Source organism: Marmota marmota, unplaced genomic scaffold, assembly GCF_001458135.2.
Source record: "Marmota marmota marmota unplaced genomic scaffold, marMar, whole genome shotgun sequence".
NCBI classification, from domain to species: Eukaryota; Metazoa; Chordata; class Mammalia; order Rodentia; family Sciuridae; genus Marmota; species Marmota marmota.
In genome coordinates this window covers 23692641-23712967 of record NW_026000174.1, presented here as the reverse complement: position 1 = coordinate 23712967, position 20327 = coordinate 23692641, and the positions used below count along the sequence as shown (strand labels likewise).

At 43.5% G+C, this 20327-nt stretch overlaps 1 protein-coding gene across 10 annotated transcripts in view; it reads left to right on the top strand.

Moving 5' to 3' along the window:
- Irag1 (inositol 1,4,5-triphosphate receptor associated 1) overlaps nucleotides 1-16719 on the top strand; it is a 119240-nt gene extending 102521 nt beyond the window's left edge. For all 10 annotated transcript variants that reach the window (XM_048788328.1, XM_048788327.1, XM_048788333.1 and 7 more), the window contains 3 exons: nucleotides 8504-8623; nucleotides 9875-10009; nucleotides 13244-16719. In XM_048788328.1, coding sequence (XP_048644285.1) covers nucleotides 8504-8623; nucleotides 9875-10009; nucleotides 13244-13487 — 499 coding nt within the window. In that variant the 3' untranslated portion in view covers nucleotides 13488-16719. The remainder of the gene's footprint in view (nucleotides 1-8503; nucleotides 8624-9874; nucleotides 10010-13243) is intronic.
- Nucleotides 16720-20327: the final 3608 nt, after the last annotated feature.

Here is a 20327-nt window from a genome sequence, read left to right as displayed (position 1 = left end):
TCCCTATTTCATTCTTAAGAATGAACCTGAGGGCTGGGGATGTGGCTCAAGCGGTAGCGCGCTCGCCTGGCATGCGTGCGGCCCGGGTTCGATCCTCAGCACCACGTACAAACAAAGATGTTGTGTCCGCCGAGAACTAAAAATAAAATATTAAAATTTAAAAAAAAAAAAAAGAGAGGGTCTTACTGTTAAAAAAAAAAAAAAAAAAAAAAGAATGAACCTGAAAATTTTCTTAGTCTTCCCTCTTATCTCATTGGCAAATTGGGAACATGGTCCCTTTCTAAACCAATTATAGGCTTTGGGACTGAGCTCGCCATTGTGGGCTTAAACTATTCCTTGGAGTTGGGGAGACAGTCAACTTCCTCTGAAGCACAAGGACTCAGTGAAGAGGAGTAAATTCCTGAACAGAATCGTGTTGCTCTTAGGAGGAAGGAAGAGAAGGGCTGCATTGGTAGCCTGGGGGTCTGTTTTGTCTGACTTCTCTAGGCGCCTATGCAATTCGCAGGTCTTTTCATCCTCAGCCAGAGCGAGACAGGCTGTTTCTATGTACTCAGGGGAGTTTATAACTTACTTTTCTAATTCTTCCATTTGCTTGGTGGAAAACATCTGGATCACAGCTGGCACCTCTCAGAACTTTCCCTTGCGTCTTTCTCTTATTCTTTCTCGTTCCTTGCCCTGAGACAGCTTTAGTCCTTCATTTTCCATTGCTGTTAGAAAAGTTTTGCTTGACTTGGCAAGGAATGTGTACGTTGGGCCCCTTTTCAGGTACAGACAAGTCCCCAAGCTCTCCACCCTCAGACTTGGCCTGTGCAGTCACCACCTTCTCATGCACTGACACCCCGCTGGGTTAGTCTCCCAGATTGCCCAGCATTCCCGCCTTTGCCATGTCATCCCCATGAGCTTTCAGGTCCTTCTTGGTATGCAGGGCATCCTCCCCCTCCTCTTTCTTCTCCATCTCTGTAGAGAAGTTGTAAAGAAATGACAAATTAACTACCATGTGAAATAACCAAGGATACAGAATCTTACCAAGTCCCTGGAGTCATAGTGCCTAGCCCATGGTCTCTGAATCTCTCCGATATGGTCCCTTGAGGCTCTGAATAAGGAGTTACATAAACCTCTGTCAACCCTCCCTTCACCAGTTCCACTTAATTCCCAAGTCTAGACCTATGGAGCCAGTCAGGGCAGATGGGAGTCCCCATGTTCCCCCACACTCTGATCAGCATGGAGCAGGACCTGAACTCTGTAAAACTAATGTGCAGCTGAGAGCTTCTGTCCAAAGCAGTGGAGATCAAGAACAAGATGGTAGGAGAAACTGGGGTACAAAGTCGGGGATGGCAGGCAACAGCCCCATATCTAGAATGTCAATGAGTGAAGATCAATGATGGTGTCAGCTTTGCAACACTTTAGAATCAGGAGAGAAAGAGCCAGAGTGAAAATCAAGGTAAGGTAAGTAAGAGGTTCCCAGGAAGGTATCTGAAGTTCCCTCCCAGGGCTGACCAGAGAGATGGCCACTCGCCATGTATGCTGCAGGCTGACTCCCCTGTTGGGAACCCGTCCTGCAAGGATGCTGTGAAGAGGGGAGGGAGGAGTCAAAGGAGAGGGTCGGGACTAATAACAGCTTTTCCCTCCAGATTTATAAAAGGTGCTAAGTGATTTCCATCTGAATTCATGAAACTGGAAACATTTTAGACTAATATGGAGATAGTTGGTGAGTGAAAATGAATTCACACCTTCTGTTCTAGACACAGATGCAGTCCATTCTAGCTACCCTGTCCAAACTGTTAAAGAAAAATAATGTGGTATAATTTAGTAGCCAGTGCTTTCTAGATTGTCGTATTCAACTTCATGTTGAAGATCGAATAGCCTGTGGCTAGTTCACAAATTCTTGAGAGCTGACTGCACTGCACAAAGTGGTTTGAGAGAATTCTGGGCCTTGTGTCTTGTAAGTCATCTGGTGATAAACTCTTCTTCATTCAACTAGGCCTAGGAATGCGCGGACTTAAACACAGGTAGAGAGTTGTATTCAAAGTTAGAGATTAAAAAGAACAAAGCTTGGGTTGGGGTTGTGACTCAGTGGTAGAGCGCTTGCCTAGCATGTGTGAGGCACGGGTTCAATTCTCAGCACCACATACAAATACATAAAATAAAGGTCCATCAAAAACTTAAAAAATATTTTAAAAAATAAAAACAACAAAGCTCAAGAGTAGTTCCACACCTCAGAAGAGCTGAATATTTGTAGCCTTTTATTCTTTCATTCCTGTAACATTTAATCACAGAGGGCCAGGCACATAGAAGGCTCTCAAGGAGCTTCAGTCAGTGGGAAAGGCAGATCGGAAACAGCCTATTATTTCACCAGTGTGCTGGGTGTTACTGGAAGGAAGTTCAGGTTGCTAAGGGAGCAACACACAAGAAAATGAGCAGCTAACCCAGTGTTGGTATAGGATAGCGGGAAGGAGGGGCTTAGAAAAAAAATCCCCCTAGGAACTTACTTTTAATGTGCATCTGAGGGGGAATATTACTTTTCAAGTGAAACCTACAGGTTATATAATTAGCAAGGAGTACAGGAAGGAGGTTCTGAGGCAAAAAGGTGTGGAGTGTTTAAGGAATGATGATGATGATGATGATGATGATGATGATGATGAGATAATGATGATAATTTTATTTACTGCATATTTTTTGTGTGCCAAGTGTTTTATTAATTGCTTTACATGAGAATCTTATTTAATCCTTACAACAATCCCATACATATTTTATAGGTGAGGAAACTGATGCTCAGAGAAATCATCACTTACCTGAGCTCATGTGACATAACATCTTAATAGACCCTCCCACTAGAAAAACAGGGGAAGTTTAGTGTGACTATTGGGTAGAGGATGGATTTAAGAGCTTTTTTGTTTTTTTTAAAGAAACTTGTGATTGGACGGACGCACAGAGGAGGGGTGGGGAGCATGGCATGTGTGGAATTAATCACTAGGGGATTAGCAGAGACATGATGTGGATGATACACAAGGCTAGTTGCTCAAAGGGGCCTTTATACTATGTACCATGGTAGAGTGTTAAGCAAAATCTCTAAAATCATAATCTTCTAACACTTTTGCAGTAGCTAGGATAAACACTAGGGTAAACCACTTAAATATTTCATATGCCATTGAATTTGTACAGTAAGCACCCCTCCCCCTTGCTGATAGTATTCTGGAGTAAATTGTCCTCCAATAAACTTGTTGGACTCTGGACCCAGGAATCTGGGACCAAATAACAGTTAGTTCCACTAACTCCAGTCATCTGGGCTGGTCTTGTCAGAGTGAGCCAGGGCAATGGTGGTAGCTTAGAAATATTGCTGAGCCCAGGGAGATAACATCTGTCCTTTGGAAAGGATTGTAGTCACTTTCAAATATTGTTTAATATGTGGAGAAAACTGAATGTAATAAACCTGCCTAACAGCACATTTTGACTAAACAGCTCCTCACTTTACTAAGAGCTCAGGATACTGACAAGCACTTTGACCTGGTGGACATGTGAGAACAATGAGCTTCATTTTAATGAATCACCCCAGAAAGAAGGTACATAGGATTTCAGGCTGGGGATGGATGCCAAGATCTGTAAGTATTTGGCCCAGAAAATCCCTGTGGTAGGCACAGGCTGTGCTCAGCACTCATTTATAGACATGGAAAGATTCCTTTAGCCCAACCCAAACACTGGGTTCTCAGCAAACACAGAGAGAACCCGCCCATTTCACAAGATTGGTAGACAGAGACTGGATAGATACATCTTGAAGAAGACAGGGCAACTCAACAAACTCCCAAAAGTACCTGCTGTATGCCAAGCATCATTTTTACTCAAACACAGTCCCTCCCCCTGTGGCAACAGTCATACAGAAGAATGCACAGGAATATAAAAATGCCCTCTGTCTTAGCCATGGTGTCATGGTGTCATGGGAGGGGTGAGAAAGCAGAGGGAGAGGGAGAGATCAACTTTAACCAGAGCTTGTGGGGGAAGGGAGAACATCAGCAAAAGCTTCATAAAGGAGGTTTTGAACTGAGTCGTAAAGATATGTAAGGATAAATGTCTAGGGAATTGGAGAAGATATGTAGGGAACTGCAAGCTCAGTCTAGAGGTTAGGAGATGACAGTGAACAGCTTGCGTACTGTGTGTCTGCCCCACCTCCAATCCTATTGATCCTGTCCCACTTGAAGCAAAGGCCCTCCACACTCCAAATCTGCAGCCTGTGAAAGAAGCACAGCATCGCTGGCTGTGCTCCAGCCTGCAGGTGGGGATGGCTTAACTCAGCAGGTACCTGGGAGCCTGTAAGTGTCCGGCAAACGTCGGAGGAAGAGACCACCAAGAGACCGACTCATGCAACCACAAAAGGGGGTTTATTGAAGAATCCAGTGCTCTCAACAAGGGAGAACGGCCCAGAGCCCCGAGCAGGGGTTGAGCAGTGCTTAAGTACACTTTTGGGGGAGGGCGGGGGCTTTGCATACATCAGAGCAAATCATCATGAGGCACGGGAAAATCAAACAACAATTCTTAAACATGATTAGTACATTCATTGGTGGGAACAGGTCAGGCGGGAGTGATAGGTCAATCCTAAGAAGGGGGGTACATTCAAACTGATTGGTTTGGGCCCTGAGATGCCTACGTGCCAAGCTGCACAGGGTCCTAGGTTATTAAACAACTAAATGGTCAGGGGGAATATCTACTGAGCAGTCCCGGGAATTGTCCTAACAGCTACAGGAATTTCAGGTTTTGGGTGTAGCATAGGAACTTAACAATACCTGGTCCTTTACATTTTAACTCAGGCTTTGCAGCTTAGAAACTTTACGATACCCGGTCTTTTACACTTTAACTTCAATTTCTTTTACTCTTACAAGCCCACACACTACTCAGAGCTCCAGGGAAAGACTTCTACTGAAAGAGAGGCTTAGGGAGACTAGGAAATGCGTCTTGACACAAATTTAGAAGACCAAAGTGAGAGTCCCAGCAGCAATAATGTGACTTGTAGGCAAGTCACATACTCAACCCAAGCTTGGGTTTGTTGTCTGTCAGGTGGGATCATGTCTTGCCTGGTGGCAGATGGTGCAATCAAAAGCATGGGCAGGTGTTGGGCTACACAGGGTCCAGTTTGATTTGGAGCTGGTCATTTAACTTCTCTGAGACTTGGTTTCTTCACCTATAAAACTGAGAACAGTAATTCCTTATAGGGTCATCCATAAGTCCTAAGTGAGCTCCTAGAACAGAGCCTGGTATAGTGTTAGCTCTTCTTGTCATTGGGAAAATCAAGGGAGAGAACATATGTGAAAGTCCCATAAGGGAGCTGAAATGGACAGAAGGACAGAAGGTCCATGTTGAAGGGTGAATAAAATAGACTTCTGGGCTCTACCAAGGAAGTTTGTCTCTAGAGAGCAGTGGTGGCCCAAGGACTTAAGATTTGTTTAAGGTCATGTGGTCAGCAAAACTAGAAGGTGCCTGTGTATGCTATGGTACGTGAGTCATGCACTGAGAAAAATTTAAAGCAATCTTAGGTAAATTTCATGTAAATTATACCATACCTAACATTAGTTCACATTTAGAGTTCCATGACTTTGAGTTGTCAGAGTAACCTATATCAAGTTCTCCCTTGAAGATGTAAAAATAATCACCTGGTAATTTATCAGCTTTTATTTTCTTTTACTGGATGAGGTTTGAAGGAAGCTCAGCTTGCTCCCAACATTTACCGATACATCAACTGAATAACAGTAACAATAATACTAATAGATATCATTTGTCCAGTGCCATATTCCAGAAAGTATATTTATGTTTCTCCATTAACTCTAACACCACCACCATCAAGTATGTATTATTGCCCCCATTTTACAGCTGAGGATCTGCAGTTCAGGAAGGCTAAGTAACTCACATGTGTTGGAGCTGGGATCTGGACCCAGGCTTGCCTCGTGCCTTCTTTTCACCTGTCCTCCTTCAAACTTTCTTAACTTTACTAAACCTCTAAGGTTGGTAGCTGTAGAGAAAAGAAAAAGCGTGATAGCAAATATCTAATATATAAATATATTTCTTAAAAGAATTACTGTCCCTGCCCTTGGCTGTAGCTATGTTTTTCTTCTCTTGCTCCAGTCATTTGGACAAATAGGAAACTGCACATTAGGCAAAGGTCACATGGAAGGGAGTGGATAATGTAATTTGCAAAAGGAGAAATGTTATGAATAACTGGTATTTTTAGAGTGTTATCTTTCTTGTCCACAATGGGTTTTGGTTTCCAGTCTGATGAAATGTAAATCCTACAAGGTCTAAGGGAAAAACTAAGAGATGGGAAACTGATGCCAAGAATGAGGAGCAGATACAAAGCTCACTCATAAACCCTGCCTGAGGTCAGGGAGGGATGGCAGCTGCGATCTCTCAGAGTCCTGGCTGGAAAGCCCTGCTCCCAGTTTTGCCTTGTTTGACGGTTCCTCCATGACAACATTCCTCCCATCGGGATCCTGGATGCCTCAGTGGGCTGCAGGATGTGTAGGGAAGGCCTGGCCTTGAAACCTGATCTCTCCATACTTCAAATAAAGACCCAGCACTGCTCAGCCGACCTGCTGTGGTTTTCTAATATGTTTATTTTCCTACTTTCCCACATGACTCTTATACTTTCTGCTTCCTCCAACTTTTTTAGGGCCCTCTATCTCTCCCTCTCAGTAAATAACCTCCCATTTTATGAGACATTTAAGCTGCCTGTCAGTAGGAGCCCTCTCATCTTCCCTCACCAGACCCCCAAGATGTCTCCATCTTCTTCTTTCCTCTGTTGTGACCAAGGGATCCAGATTGTGAAGCCTCTGCTCCTGAGCCACCCCTGAGCTGCCTGGAGGAGAAGTCTTCATTACTTTAGTCAAAGACTTTGCTCCTTTGGTCATCCCTTTTTAAAAAAAAAAAAAAAATCCCTCTCCTGGATTTTTGATGTTCAAATGTGATATCGATTCTTGGCCACTTCTTTGGCTAACTGCTTCCTCCAAAATACTCCTCGGTCCTCAACCGAGTTAAATGCCTGTGTCTCTGCCTGTCTCACCTCCCTTTCCTTCCTAAATCCACTCGATCTGTCCTTGGCTCCCACCCGTACCTCAAGGCTCCTCTTGACCTCTGTATTATCATATCTATAGTCACTTGTTCCTTCAGACTCTCTGAAGATACAGGGAGATACAGTGAACTCTCCCTTGCAACACTCTCTCCATTCCTAGTGCCCAAGGCTCCATACTCTTCTGCTCTCTCTTGCCTTTCCAGTAACTACTTCTGAATTGCCTCTGGAGGTTCCTCCTTCTCCACCTAAGTGAGGAGATACTAGAGATTTGGTCCACAGGTCCTTTCTTATCTTTCCTCATGCTATCTCCAGGCAATCTTAACCAATCCCATAGGTTTAAGTATAATCTATATTCTGATGATGTCAATGTACATCTCCAGCTGAGAATTCTTCTCTGCCTCACTTGGGCATGAACAATTATCCTCTTGACCTCTCCATTTGAATACCTCACATTCACAGCAACTTTATCTTTTCCAAAAGTTAACTCCCACCATGATGACTCTTTGCGCAACTCCAATGTCCCAGCACCTTTGTGCTTTCAGTCTTTATATATCCTGTATCCTCTACCTGGGATGATTTTTGTGTGCCATAGACACAGCTGCACTTTTATCTTTTAGGCCTGTGCTTCGATTTCAGCACTTCAGAGAGGCCTTTTCTGACCATTCACTCTAAACACATTCTCTCATTATTTTCTGTCACTACATAGTTTTTTTCATAAGTATCATAATGTAGTAAATTACAAATTTTTTCTTTCCTTTTTTGGGGGAGAGGGGATGGGGATGGGAGTCTTTCTCTTCTGAGAAGCTCCTCAATAGCAAAAACCATCTTGTTATTTTCTTTTTTGTTAGTGGGGATTGAACACAGGGGCACTTTACCACTAGGCTACATCTCCAGCCTTTTTTCTTTTGAGACAGGGTCTTGCTGAATTGCTGAGGCTGGCCTTGAACTTGTGATCCTCCTGCCTCAGCCTCCCAAGTCACTGGGATTACAGGCATACATCACCACAACCAGCTCTCCTTTTGTTATTTCCTAATGTGTTCTAAGCACATTGCAATTGCCTGCAGCTTAGATAACTAAGATAATTAATTCAGTAGCTGTTTGAAAGAGTAAATAAGGTCATGAGAATATTTTGATTCACCCTCACTTTCCTCATCTCAGTGCCTTGAAGCTCTGAATCTGTCCACTTATAGCATCCCCTGGAATAAGAATTAAAGTGGATTTGGGCACATGAGAAGAGAAGCTGGTACAGTTTTTGATGGTCTAGGAAAGATTCATAGAGTAGAACTTCATAAAATCTTTTCTCAGAGCAGAAGGATTTTTAAAAAATCTAAAAGCTGAAGAAAGAGCTGATTTTCTTACTTATAATCAGGAATCAGGCCAAAGACATGGCTTTGTTTGCAGATGCTCAACCTTTCCCTAAAATGATACCCTGTGCTTCCCCCTTCCCTCTAGTGGAAAGACAAATGGGGAGCCAGATTGTGAAGCCTCTGCTCCTGTGCCACCCCCGAGCTGTCTGGAGGAGATTAGCCAAGAGACCAAGGCCAGGGTGGAGGAAGAAGCCTACAACAAGGGGTGAGTCAGACCTCGGCCAGCCCGGGGGCACCTGGCAGATCTCAGAAGATACCTTCCCACGGGCCTTTTCTTTTCCTAAGAGGTTTTGGGGAGGCAACCAGTGATCCCAGGGCCTCCTGACCCCCATAGGAAAAGTGTAAGACTATTCCACAGGAAGAACAGAAGGAAGCTGGGAAGGAGGGTGTGGTTAGGCAATAATAGACTGCTCTCTTTTTAGGCTTGAATACTACTGCTGGGAATGATCTGGAAATCAGGGGCTCAGGGTAGGTTCCTCTTGGTGGTGCTTGAGGTTTCCCAACACATGCAAGAAGCAGCCATGTTGCTGCCAACCATTACCCAGGGGCAGCTGCAACTCTGCTTCCTAGAACTGCCCTGTCATCCCCTCCTCCTCTAAACTAGAGTCCCCTCCAGCTTCCAACCATCCCCTTCTCTAACTGAGCTGCAGGAGCACCTAAGGCTGACTGTTAGTCACTGGGGAGATGGCACTGAGCAGGCCCAGACCCCAAGATAGAGAATCACCTCCAACCTGGCTTGATGCCCCCCCCCCCCCACAGCTCCTGAGGGAGATACAGCTTCCTGCCCATCAGAACCCCGGAGCATCTGTGTGGCAGTCACACATAGTGGGGGGACTGTTCCAGCCAAATCACTAAGTTAAGCACCATGCTATAGGACAAGTAAACATATGTTCAGGACAATACTGATCCTGGGAGAAGGAAATCAGAAGGTTCTCTTGGGAAAGCCTATCTTTTCACCTACAACTGTTACCTACCCTCAGAATGTGTGGGGGCAAACTCCTCCATTGTTTTGTGAATATTTACCGACTACCCCTCTAGGCTGAGCCCTGGCACTTCTGAAAACTGTCCTGTGCCCTCTGAGATGGGGATTCACCCTCTCTGTTTTACCAATGAGAAGATGAAGTTCCAAGGGTTACACAGAGAACAAATGCAATCTTATCTCTACAGTATGTTTTGTAGGATAAGAATCCAGGAGACCCTGTGCCCGCATTTTTTTCCCTGTCAGTTTGTCACAGTGTCACATAAACAGGAAGGATGACTGAGGAGTGAGGGGAAATGGTACTGACATGAGCCATGTTGGGGTTCAGTGAAGCTTCCCAGCTTTTTCCTGTTGTGTGGAATCACAGGAAGTGCATCATTAATGGAGGTGCTCAAGTCCCCTCCCCTAGGAACTCAGGAAAGGATGCTCCTCCATGCCTGGCCCTTCCAGATCCAGTTGTTCCTTTTTGCCTTCCAGATATCAGGAAGGTCTAAAGCAGACCAAAGAACTTCAAGGCCTGAAGGAAGAAGAAGAAGAACAGAAGAGTGAGAGTCCTGAGGAACCTGAGGAGGTAGAAGAAACTGAGGAAGAGGAAAAGGACCCGAGAAGCAGGTGGGAAGCTATGTGTGGAGACCTGAGATTACTGAAAATGGATTATGCTTCATTTATTTGCTGAATTGCACAAAATCTCTGGAAATGTCAGTCCAGGGTAGTAGTAGGTCTGGGGCCCCAGTATGGCCAACAGAGAGACCAAGAGGGCACTTAAAATGGAGAGGTTGTAGAGGAAATTAAGTGCAAAAAATAGTTCACAATGGAATATTTGCAAGAATTGAGGGGTCAGAGGTGGTCATGGGCAGGACAGACAGCAATCAAGAGCTCTTATAAGCTGAGAGAGAGTAAAGGATCCTGAATAGACTCCCTCCCAGCCTAGTCATGATCAGCTCATTTTTCAGCCTGACTCAGGAACAATCCAAAACCAAGGAAAGATTCAACCAAGAGGGTTCAGCCTGCCTGAGTCAACCTCATTGCTCAAGGGAAATGGCATCTAGGAGAGCTGGGGAAGTGCTTCCCCAATGCTGGGACACATGGCCTCTCCTGAAGGAACCTCAAGCAGCTAGATGCTGTTCTCCTTATGGCTCCTCCTTCTTGGGGGTCCTCTGATTTTATCTTTTAGGCCATCACACTGCCTTTCTTCTCTTTAATGTCATCAAGCCCAAGTCCAGACAAGCCCTTCCTTTGGCATCCTGAATACAGTGAAGACAGGCTAGAACTTCTAACGCTACCAAACACTGAGAAAAAAAAAAAGAGAGAGAGAAATAAACAGAGAGAGTACAAGGAATATAAACAGTCTGGTTTACAAAGCACAGGCAGTATTTATCTAGCTTATTTTGATCTCAGGCAATTGTCACCCCCTTCCATTTCATAACAGGGGAAATAAGGCTTTGCCTGGAGTCCATTTCTGCCAGCTGGTTATAAGTACTTGGCAATGACCACCTGTAGCATCCATCACTCAAGAGTGTCCTCTTGATCATTCTGATCCTGAGAGAGCTTGTTCTGTCTCCCAACTTCTGCTCCCCCTTGGATTTGCTTTTTGGTTTTGAGAAAAGACCTCTTCATCAGGTGACAGATACCAGGCGTGAGCACAGCCCTCAGAAGGGTCTACGTCCTTCAGCACAAGGATGTAGCTTCAGCTTTTCAGGCCTAGCAGTGTGGTGTCATCTTCTCCATAAGGGCTGAGGTTGCTATCATATTAGCCTCAAGAGCTGTTGTCTTCAATGCCAGGTGATCCTTGTCCACCTGAGCCTCTTAGACACACAGTTGCCTGCAGACACCTGCTCTCAAACATGATCCGGTGGCCATGAAACTTTGGTACCTCACTAACAAGCCAGGTCAGAAGTTATTAAAAATTCCACGTCCTATTTTAGTGCATTTTAAAAACATAAAAGCTAAGTCCAGCAGCTGGCCCCTTATAGAGATTCAACATGAAACACAAGTGTCTTTTTTTTCCTGAGTTTCTACTCTGTTATATGCCATAATGTAATCTGTTATAAGCATTGCTTTCTGGAGGATTGGTTTAAAAGAAGTGTGGGTGAGTCAATCCAACATGTTAACAATATTCAAACAGAGAATACATCTGGCATTGATAAGACATTGAACAATTGAGACTTATGATGTGTGACATGAAACTTTGTCTTTTTCCTGACATTTTTTCAAGTCACTCTACAAGGTTAAAATGATATTTAGACAGGTTCCTTTATTTTACTCTTAACTCTAAGAAAACAAGTTTATTTACAACAACCAAAAAATTGACTTCCATAGAAATTCTTTTTCTAATCTAACTCTTTATTGTTGCATCTCAATTGTGCAGGATGATGGGTAATTTATTGTGGCATATTCATACATACATGAAAATACAATTTGATCATGCTAACCTAATTTAATCTCTGACTTCTCTTATAGACCAGAAATGGATAACTACCTAAGGGTCACAAAGTGAGGTCTTTTTTTTGCTACTGGGGATTGAACCCAGTTGTGCTTTACCACGGAGCTACATCACCAGTCCTTTTTATGCCTTATTTTTGGATCTCACTAGTTGCTTAGAGCCTCTCTAAGTTACTGAGGCTGGCCTTGAACTTGTGGTCTTCCTGCCTCAGGCTCCTGAATTGCTGGGATTACAGGTGTGCACCACCAAAGCCAGGACTTAACCTCCTTTGTAGTCTCACTTTAACGTAGGGTTAGGGTGGGATTCTTCCCACTCTAGTAACCTGTTTGGGGGCATGAAAATATAGCTCCAAAGAGTGACTGCATTTTGGCATCCAGTCATATCTTAAAAGGATCAAAAGAATCTAAATAGGACTGAAAGGAAATAAGGCTTGCATTTCCAAGCTCTACCTTCTCAATAATTGTGAAAATAGCTAGTAGTTTTCATATCAGCCAGCATGCTCTTTTTTTTATTGCTAAATTGTGCCTGAAATGATCTGATGGGGTTCTCACATGTACAAGAAACAACTCACTGTTCCCTAAGGCCTTAATATGGGAGGCAAACATTCTGAGCATTTGGCCCCTTTCTAAGGAGTTGAGTTTTTCAATTCATGGCAAGTTTTCCACTCTCTACTAACTCTGCCTGAGAGCTCCCTTCTTCTCAGCAACAGGCCTTCTGGTGGAAAATCAAGCTGCTTTTGAGAGCTTAGCACAGTTCTTCCTCTCTGGACACAGTTGGAGATGGAACTGAGAACAATGAGTTATGCTTCTTAGCACTGATGCAGGGTACAGGTTAGAACTTGGAACGGATAGCTAATAAAGCTAAGAGCAGTGGCATGCTGGTGCTATCTGATCCATGGGAGTATGGATCAGCCAACCTTGCACTCTGGGGCTCAAGAGAGTGCAGATATCAGTGATCATCCCATGAATAGATGAGAGCATGTGTGAATGGGTGAATGATCAAACAAGTAATAGAATGTTCCTGACCAGTAGCTCTCACCATCAATGCTATAGACCAGTGGTGTCAAAACCATCTAGGGAAGAAATAGCTCACTTAACTTTGAAACATACATATTGAAACATTCATATGATTATGTCTATTTTAAATTATGCATTTGAATAAATATCTTTACAAAAAAAAAAAAACCATCTAGGGAAATGTGACTATAGATTCCTAGACCATAACTCTGGAGATTCTCATTCAGTAGGCCTGAGATATTTTGAAAAATTGCTGCCAAGATCCATGCATAGCTGAGAACCACTGCTCTGGATAGCATAGGAGGAATCCCCAGACAGAGAGCATGGGTCTGGGCATCATACATTGGCCCAATATACTAAGCCCTCTACCTGTTTTTTCATTGACAGCAAACTTGAAGAATTGGTCCATTTCTTACAAGTCATGTATCCCAAACTGTGTCAGCACTGGCAAGTGATCTGGATGATGGCTGCAGTGATGCTGGTCTTGACTGTTGTGCTGGGACTCTACAATTCCTATAACTCTTGTGTGGAGCAGGCTGATGGGCCCCTTGGAAGATCCACTTGCTCAGCAGCCCAAAGGGACTCCTGGTGGAGCTCAGGACTCCAGCATGAGCAGCCTACAGAGCAGTAGGAAACCTGATTCCTAGCCAATGCCCTGCTCCAGGACATCAGCCACCACCTTGTCCCCAAGTCTAGTGCATCAGGTTCAGGTCCATGGACGTCCTGCCACCCCTCCCGTTGGGGGATGAGGAGGGCTTCTCTTCACACTTGGCACCACTGTGGGAATTATTCAGACCACAGTAACTTGATGTTCTTGGAGGATCAACAAACCTGCTTGGAAAAGCATCTGGTGGATGAAAAAGTGACTGTCACCAAGGAAGTCTAGGCAAAGGGAAGGTCTCCTGATCCTAGCTCAGATGGCTAGGGAGAATTAATACACCTTCACTGGGGGACAGTAAGAAGCTCACTCTCCCCTTTTCCTCTCAACAGTTGGGTACCAGGAAGAATTGTGCTGAATAGCTAACAGTGGCCCTAAGAGTCAGACCTAGAATTCCCAGTCACACGTGAATATCTTCCCAATTCCCATCTCATTTTCCATAACACTCCTTTGGCCTCTCCTTCTCCCCTTCAGAATCAGTTTCTTTTCACAGAATAGGAAAGGTTTCTCAGAAAAATGGACAGGCCGGATTTAGCTCAGTGCTTGAAATGAAATATGGGAAGATGCAAATCAAGGTCTGTGCATCTGTACACAAACACAACACCCACAACACGCGTGTGCACGAAGCCAACAACCCTCCAAAAGTGTGCTCTAAAGAAATACGATGCGTGTCAAGCCAACCCATAGATTTTCACTCAGTGTGGGGCAGTCACAGCACCTGTACAGTGAACTATCCACACAGAATGAAGATGTTTGAAAAACACTGAAAACTTGTGGCTTCTATGGCAGACTTGCTGGTCTCCATGTCAGATGCCAACTCTAAGCTGCTGTACAGCACAGTCTGTTTCCTATTTGTTCTCTCCCTTTGAAAGTAGTTAACCCACCTCTCAAGTGAGCAAGGAGAAATGGTGTGCTTTTAGCTTCAAGCTTTCGCTCTAGGGGGGCCACATGCAAGGGGGAAATTGCACTTTTGGGCTTCTGTTGCAACAGGATTTCCAAACCTCGCATACGCTCCAGAGCATTCCCAATTGTTCAGCACAGAGCTGAAGGAGCAAATCTCCAATTTGATGTCACTCCCCCCCTTTTCAGCCACTGCCTTCATCAGCCCTCATTAGTTTGGTGGTAGTGGTGGGTGTTGGCTTCAGTATGGGTTCTATGTGGTTGCCTTAGGTTTTGTTTGCTATATTTACTTTTGCAGCCAACATTCATATAGAACTTACTCTGAGCCAAGAACTATTCTCAGTATTATTTGAGAATATTAATTCGTTTAGTCCTCAAGGGGAAAAAAACCCTCTGAGATGGATATTATTCTTTCCATTTTCAGATAAGGAAACTAAAGCACAAAAAAGGTAAATAACTTGTTAAGAACAAACAGTAAATCATGGAGCTAGCTCTCCAAACAGGGTGGACTGTTTCCAGGGACTGTACCCTTAATCCCCCGCACTATATTGCTTCTCCAGTGGTCTCCTAGCTAGATGCCTGTCCTTCCAATCTCACTCACCCAATTGGTCCTTCAGCTCTTCCAAGGCACCTCTGCTTCCCAAACTATGGCTGTTTCCCAAACTATTGCTTCCCAAATTATGCTGTTCTAGACCTTCAGTGATTAGTTTTTCTCTTGCTGTTATTTTCTTTTGTTCACTCTTTAGGGCCAAGTGCAAAAATCGCCCCTCCATACAGGCTTTAATGACCTTTTTCCCACACTCTCCCTACACCCAAAATAATGGTTCATACCCTCTGTGCTTTCTGGCTCTTAAGTATTTTCATTATTTACCTATACCCACCATCTATCACCATAATTTATTTCTATTATCTGTTCCTCCAAGCATTTTTCCTCAAAGACAAGAACCATGTCTTACCCATCTGTTGGGTAGGTACCTAACATGGTGGCTGATGCTTGGGAGGGGGTCATTAAATTTTGGTCAAAAGAAGAAGTGGAACATTTAAGGTGGTGGAGAGCACCCTGGGACTGCTGAGATTTTTGCATTTTTCCCAGTACCAGCATCAGCACCACCTCCATCTCTACGAGAAGAGTCATATTTTTGTTGACCTGAGCTTGTTTTAATATTTCTCAGGCTATTCTGTGAAGAGCAGGAATGCAATCAGGCTAGCAGCAACACTGTTTCCAAGTTCAAGGATGGGCTCAACACAATCACTCCCTTCAAATAGTCACCTTTAGTTTAGACCCCACTTTAAAACTGCATGTTTATTGAAGGGGGTGTCCTTTATAGTGGCTGGAAAATGACTGAGAGAGAAGCCCAAACCAGGGTTGACCAAGGATGTGCCATTAAGGTAAAGAGGTACAGACAAAGTGGAGGGACTTTGGAGACATGGGTGGATGGTTTACCTGGCCTCTTCCAACAGGCACAGATACAACTGAAGAAGCTTTAGTTACACAAGGCCCTCAGAGCCAAAGGCAGGCTGTGAATGGAGAACAGCTGTAGAATCCAGAGAGAACAGCTGTAGAACAAGACTCTAAATGGCCAACATCCAATCTCAGCCCCCCATAAAAAAGGACTAGGCTGAGTTGGCCCATTGCCCACTTGGCATAAGGTTCCCATCCCTGTTTCCAGGTGAGATAAGGCAAGGAGAGCTGGTGCTGATAGCTTCTGCACCTCCAGCTTCCCCTACAGAAAGGCCCTCAGAGAACTTCAGACACAAGCCCTCGCCCACAATACTCCATTTGTGAGTAAGGAAAGTTGAGGAAGAGGACGCTCCAAAAGGGAGCATAAGAGTAGCCATATTTACATAGGTATGGCTGAAAAAGTACTCATCAGTCTGTTTTTTTCTGGAAGCAAAGATCAACCTGAAGTAGTTGTATCTGCTGCCAAAGCAGGTGTGAAAGGGAAGAAGACCTGTATTTCTAATATGACATTGATCTGAAATAAAGTTCCCCTCAAAATGCCTCTGACATTGCTGCTGGAGCCTTAGATGTCTGGTTGCCTACCTTCAGTTACAAAGTGATGTGTGGTTTGCATCATTGTTGACCTCACCTCCTGAAAGTCCTTCACTTTCTGGCTGCCGCAAAGTCGTGAGTGCTGCTCCCCATGAACAGCCTGGCAGAGTCAAATGGGAAGGGAGACGCTGGATTTGTGTATCACTGGCTGTCAGTTGCTAATGTTGTTAAGCCTCACACAGGTGTGCTAGCATTGAACTATAAAGTGTCACATACCTGAGTTTGAAAAATAAAAGCACATTTCTAAACCTTTGGCAGCAGCCAAATGCCTCTTCATTTTATGGAGTGGAGCCACAATCTTATTCCAAACCTGAACAGGATTCCTTTGGATATGAGTTCCTCCCAGAACCAAGCCAGAGGTCCCCAGCTGTGTTAGTCAGCTTTTTTATCACTGTGACTAAAATACCTGACAGTAGCAACTTAAAGGATTTAAAGGAGGAAAGTTTTATTTTCAGCTTACAGTTTCAGAGGCTCAGTACATGGTCAGCAACTCCACTGCTCTGAGCCTGAGGTGAGGCAGAACATCATGACAGAAGAGTGTGATGGAGAAAAGCTACTCAGCTCAGGGCGCCCAAGAAACAGAGAGAGGGGAGAAGTCAGGGGAGCAAGATATAATCCCCAAGGGCACACTCCCAGAGACTTACTTCCTCCAGCCACACCCCACCTGCCTACAGTTACCACCCTGTAGAATAATTCTTTCAAATTATTAATCTATCAATAATTCATCAATTGATTAGGTCACAATTCTCATATTCATTTCACCTCTGAAGATTCCTGCATTATCTATCACATAAGCTAATTGAAGAACATCTCATATCCAAACCATTAAGGCAACCATTGGGTCATTGTAATATGAGTTTACCTCACAGGGGCTGGATCAGTTCCTGTCCTTCATTCTTTGCCCATTCCTGGTTCTAGTTTCCTGTTTCTTCCTCGTATATGATTTTTTTCATTAATATATTTTACTATGTGATAGAAAAAGTTTTCACCAACCCTATTTCCATTTTTCTTTTTTTAAATTTATATATGACAGCGGAATGCATTACAATTCTTATTACCCATATAGAGCACAATTTTCGTAACTCTGGTTGTATACAAAGTATATTCACGCCAATTCATGTTTTCATACATGTACTTTAGATAATAATGACCATCACATTCCACCATCATTTCTAACCCCATGCCCCTTCCCTATCCCTCCAACCCCTCTCAGGGGAATGTGGACCATGTGGATCTAGTGTCCTAAAAACAAACTTTTCTGCCTAATATTCCACACTTTGTTCATTCTCTTTTCTACTGCTCAAAATCAGAGGATTCTGAGGAGGCGTCTGAAGCCTGATAAGATAAACAGAACCCCTGAATGGAGCAGGTCTCTGATGCGTACTTACAACATCAAACTGTGACAAGAGTAAGAAGTAAAAGTTTAGTGTGTTAAGCCACTAAAAATCAAGAAAGTTTGTTACAGCAACTTACCTATCCTGAAGAATGTATATATTTGTAACTGAAATAGGGGTGGTTTAATAATAAAATTTTAAAATTTGAGAAAGTGGTTTAACAGTCAAGTATTAAACAACAAGCTAATTTGGGGAGCTGGAAAGATAATGGCCCATGTTGTGAATAAAACAAAAACATTTGGTGAAGTCCTACCCATGATAATTTGAAAGCCATTCCATGGGTACCTTATAATTCTAGAAGAAGTGAGTGGAAGAACAGAAGCATTGGAATATGTGAGCCTCTATTGTCTGCCTTTGACAAGCTATTTCAAGAAAAGGTAGCATTTGCGGTGCTGGGATTGTGGTTCAGTGGTAGAGCACTTGCCTAGCATTTGTGAGGCACTGGGTTCAATTCTCAGCACCACATGTAAATAAATTTTTTAAAAGGCCCATCAACAACTAAAAAAGTAACTTAAAAAAAAAAAGAAATAAAAGAAAGAAAGAGAAGCACTTAGGAAAGAATTGCCTATTTTGAAGCAGAAATAAAAAACAATATAGAGAACTTGTAGGGACTTAAGGGTTAGAAAACCTGATTCCTTCTATATCTCAAACAAACTAAATACAAGTTAGAGAGAAAAAGAACCACTAAAATGTCTCAGTTGAACAGACCAACTTAGCCTTATGGAAAAGAATAGATGCAGGATGTGGCTCTCCCATTAGTGGTTCCAAACGAAGTTAGGTTAGCCACAAGAAAGTATTGGGACAGGTAAAGCAGAAACAGATTTAGAAAATAATCCTGACAGAGGATTTGGGCTATGATTATTGGCACATGGAAGCAAATAGATCATAAATCTATATTTGTGAGGGAATCATATTTACAAAGAAACATAAGCCAGAACTGAAAACCTCTTCAGAAAACCACCATTGAGATCCAGCGCTTAGGCCAGTGAGAAGGTGTGCTCCATAATAGTTGCTTCAAATAAGGCCAATAAAAATATATGATGAAAGGCCTCCTAGAAAGAAAACAAGGGCCACAGAGATCAGTGGACACTGGAGTTTCAAAGTAGAATCGCGAGCTAATCAAGGGCAGGTCACGGTGGTAGGCAGAATTTCTAAAATGGGTTCCCAAAGATGCCCCACCCCAATCCCTAGAGCATTTGAAAATGAGATATAACTCTTTAAGTCATGTCGTAACTTTCACATTATATGGTAAGTTGAACTTAACATAGAAGATTATCCAGGTGAGCTCAGTGTAGTTACATGAGCCTTTCAAAGCAGAGAGCTTGCTCTGTTTAGGAGTGGAAATTGGAGAGATGAGAAGGACTGAAAAACTCCTTCAATTCTGCAAGCTAAAAAAATCACTGTTTTGAAACTGAAGGGCCTCTGGGAAATCAGGATCTTATTTCTATAAACTCAAAGAAATGAATTCTTCCATCAACTTGAATGAATTTAGAAGTGGATTCTTCCCCAGCATCTCCAGTAAGAGCCTACCCCAGCTGATATCTTGATTTCAGTCTGGTGAGAACCAGAGCAGAGCTCAGCTACAGCCCACCCAGACTCTGAGCCATAGGAACTATGAGATAATAACTGGGTGTTGCTTTAAGCTTCTAAATCTGTAGTGATTTGTTATGCAGCAATAGAAAACTGATATGACTGTGTTAATGTACTTTTCACCATCATAATGAAAAATCTGACACAGACTACTTATGAAGAAAGTTTATTTTGCTCACAGTGCTGGAGGTTTAAGGGCATGGTGCCTACGTAAGCCTATTTCTGGTGGAGACCTCTTGGTGAATGGCAGGTGGCAATGGCAAGAGTGTGTGTTGGAGCATGTCTGTCCAAGAAGCAGAGAGAAAGAACGGCAGGGCCAGGCTTGCGTCTTACGTAACAACCCGCTCAGGAGAACTACCCAAAGGCGTTGCATGAGAAATACCTTACATACCCAATGTCCTAAGGACCTCCCAAGGGACTCACTACTTCCCAAAATAGTACATCCTGGAGACCAAGCCTTTAATCACAATGGATCCTTGGGGAACATTCAAATCACATCCAGCCTATAAAAGTGACCTTGATAGTATACCTTCATTGGTAGTCCAGAATACTATGGCCTGCTGACTGCTGTGACTCCCATTCTTCCCTTCACCCCTGGGAAATTTTATTGAGGCCATCCTGTTTTACAATCATATTGGGGCACGGGGGTAGTATATAACTTGCTTAGTTCATAGGTCACCAGACAGCAAAGTGCCACTGCCAAACCTGATAGGGAAGACTGAGCATAACAGATATCGTGTACTTTGAGCAGGATATAACCTTGGATTTCCTCCTTTGAGACTAGAGTACCGTATTCTCCATGGGGGGAGGAACAGCAAAGCCAATATTAGGTGATCGGAAGAACCAACTGTAGCAGAGACCTCTCTGTTCACCAAA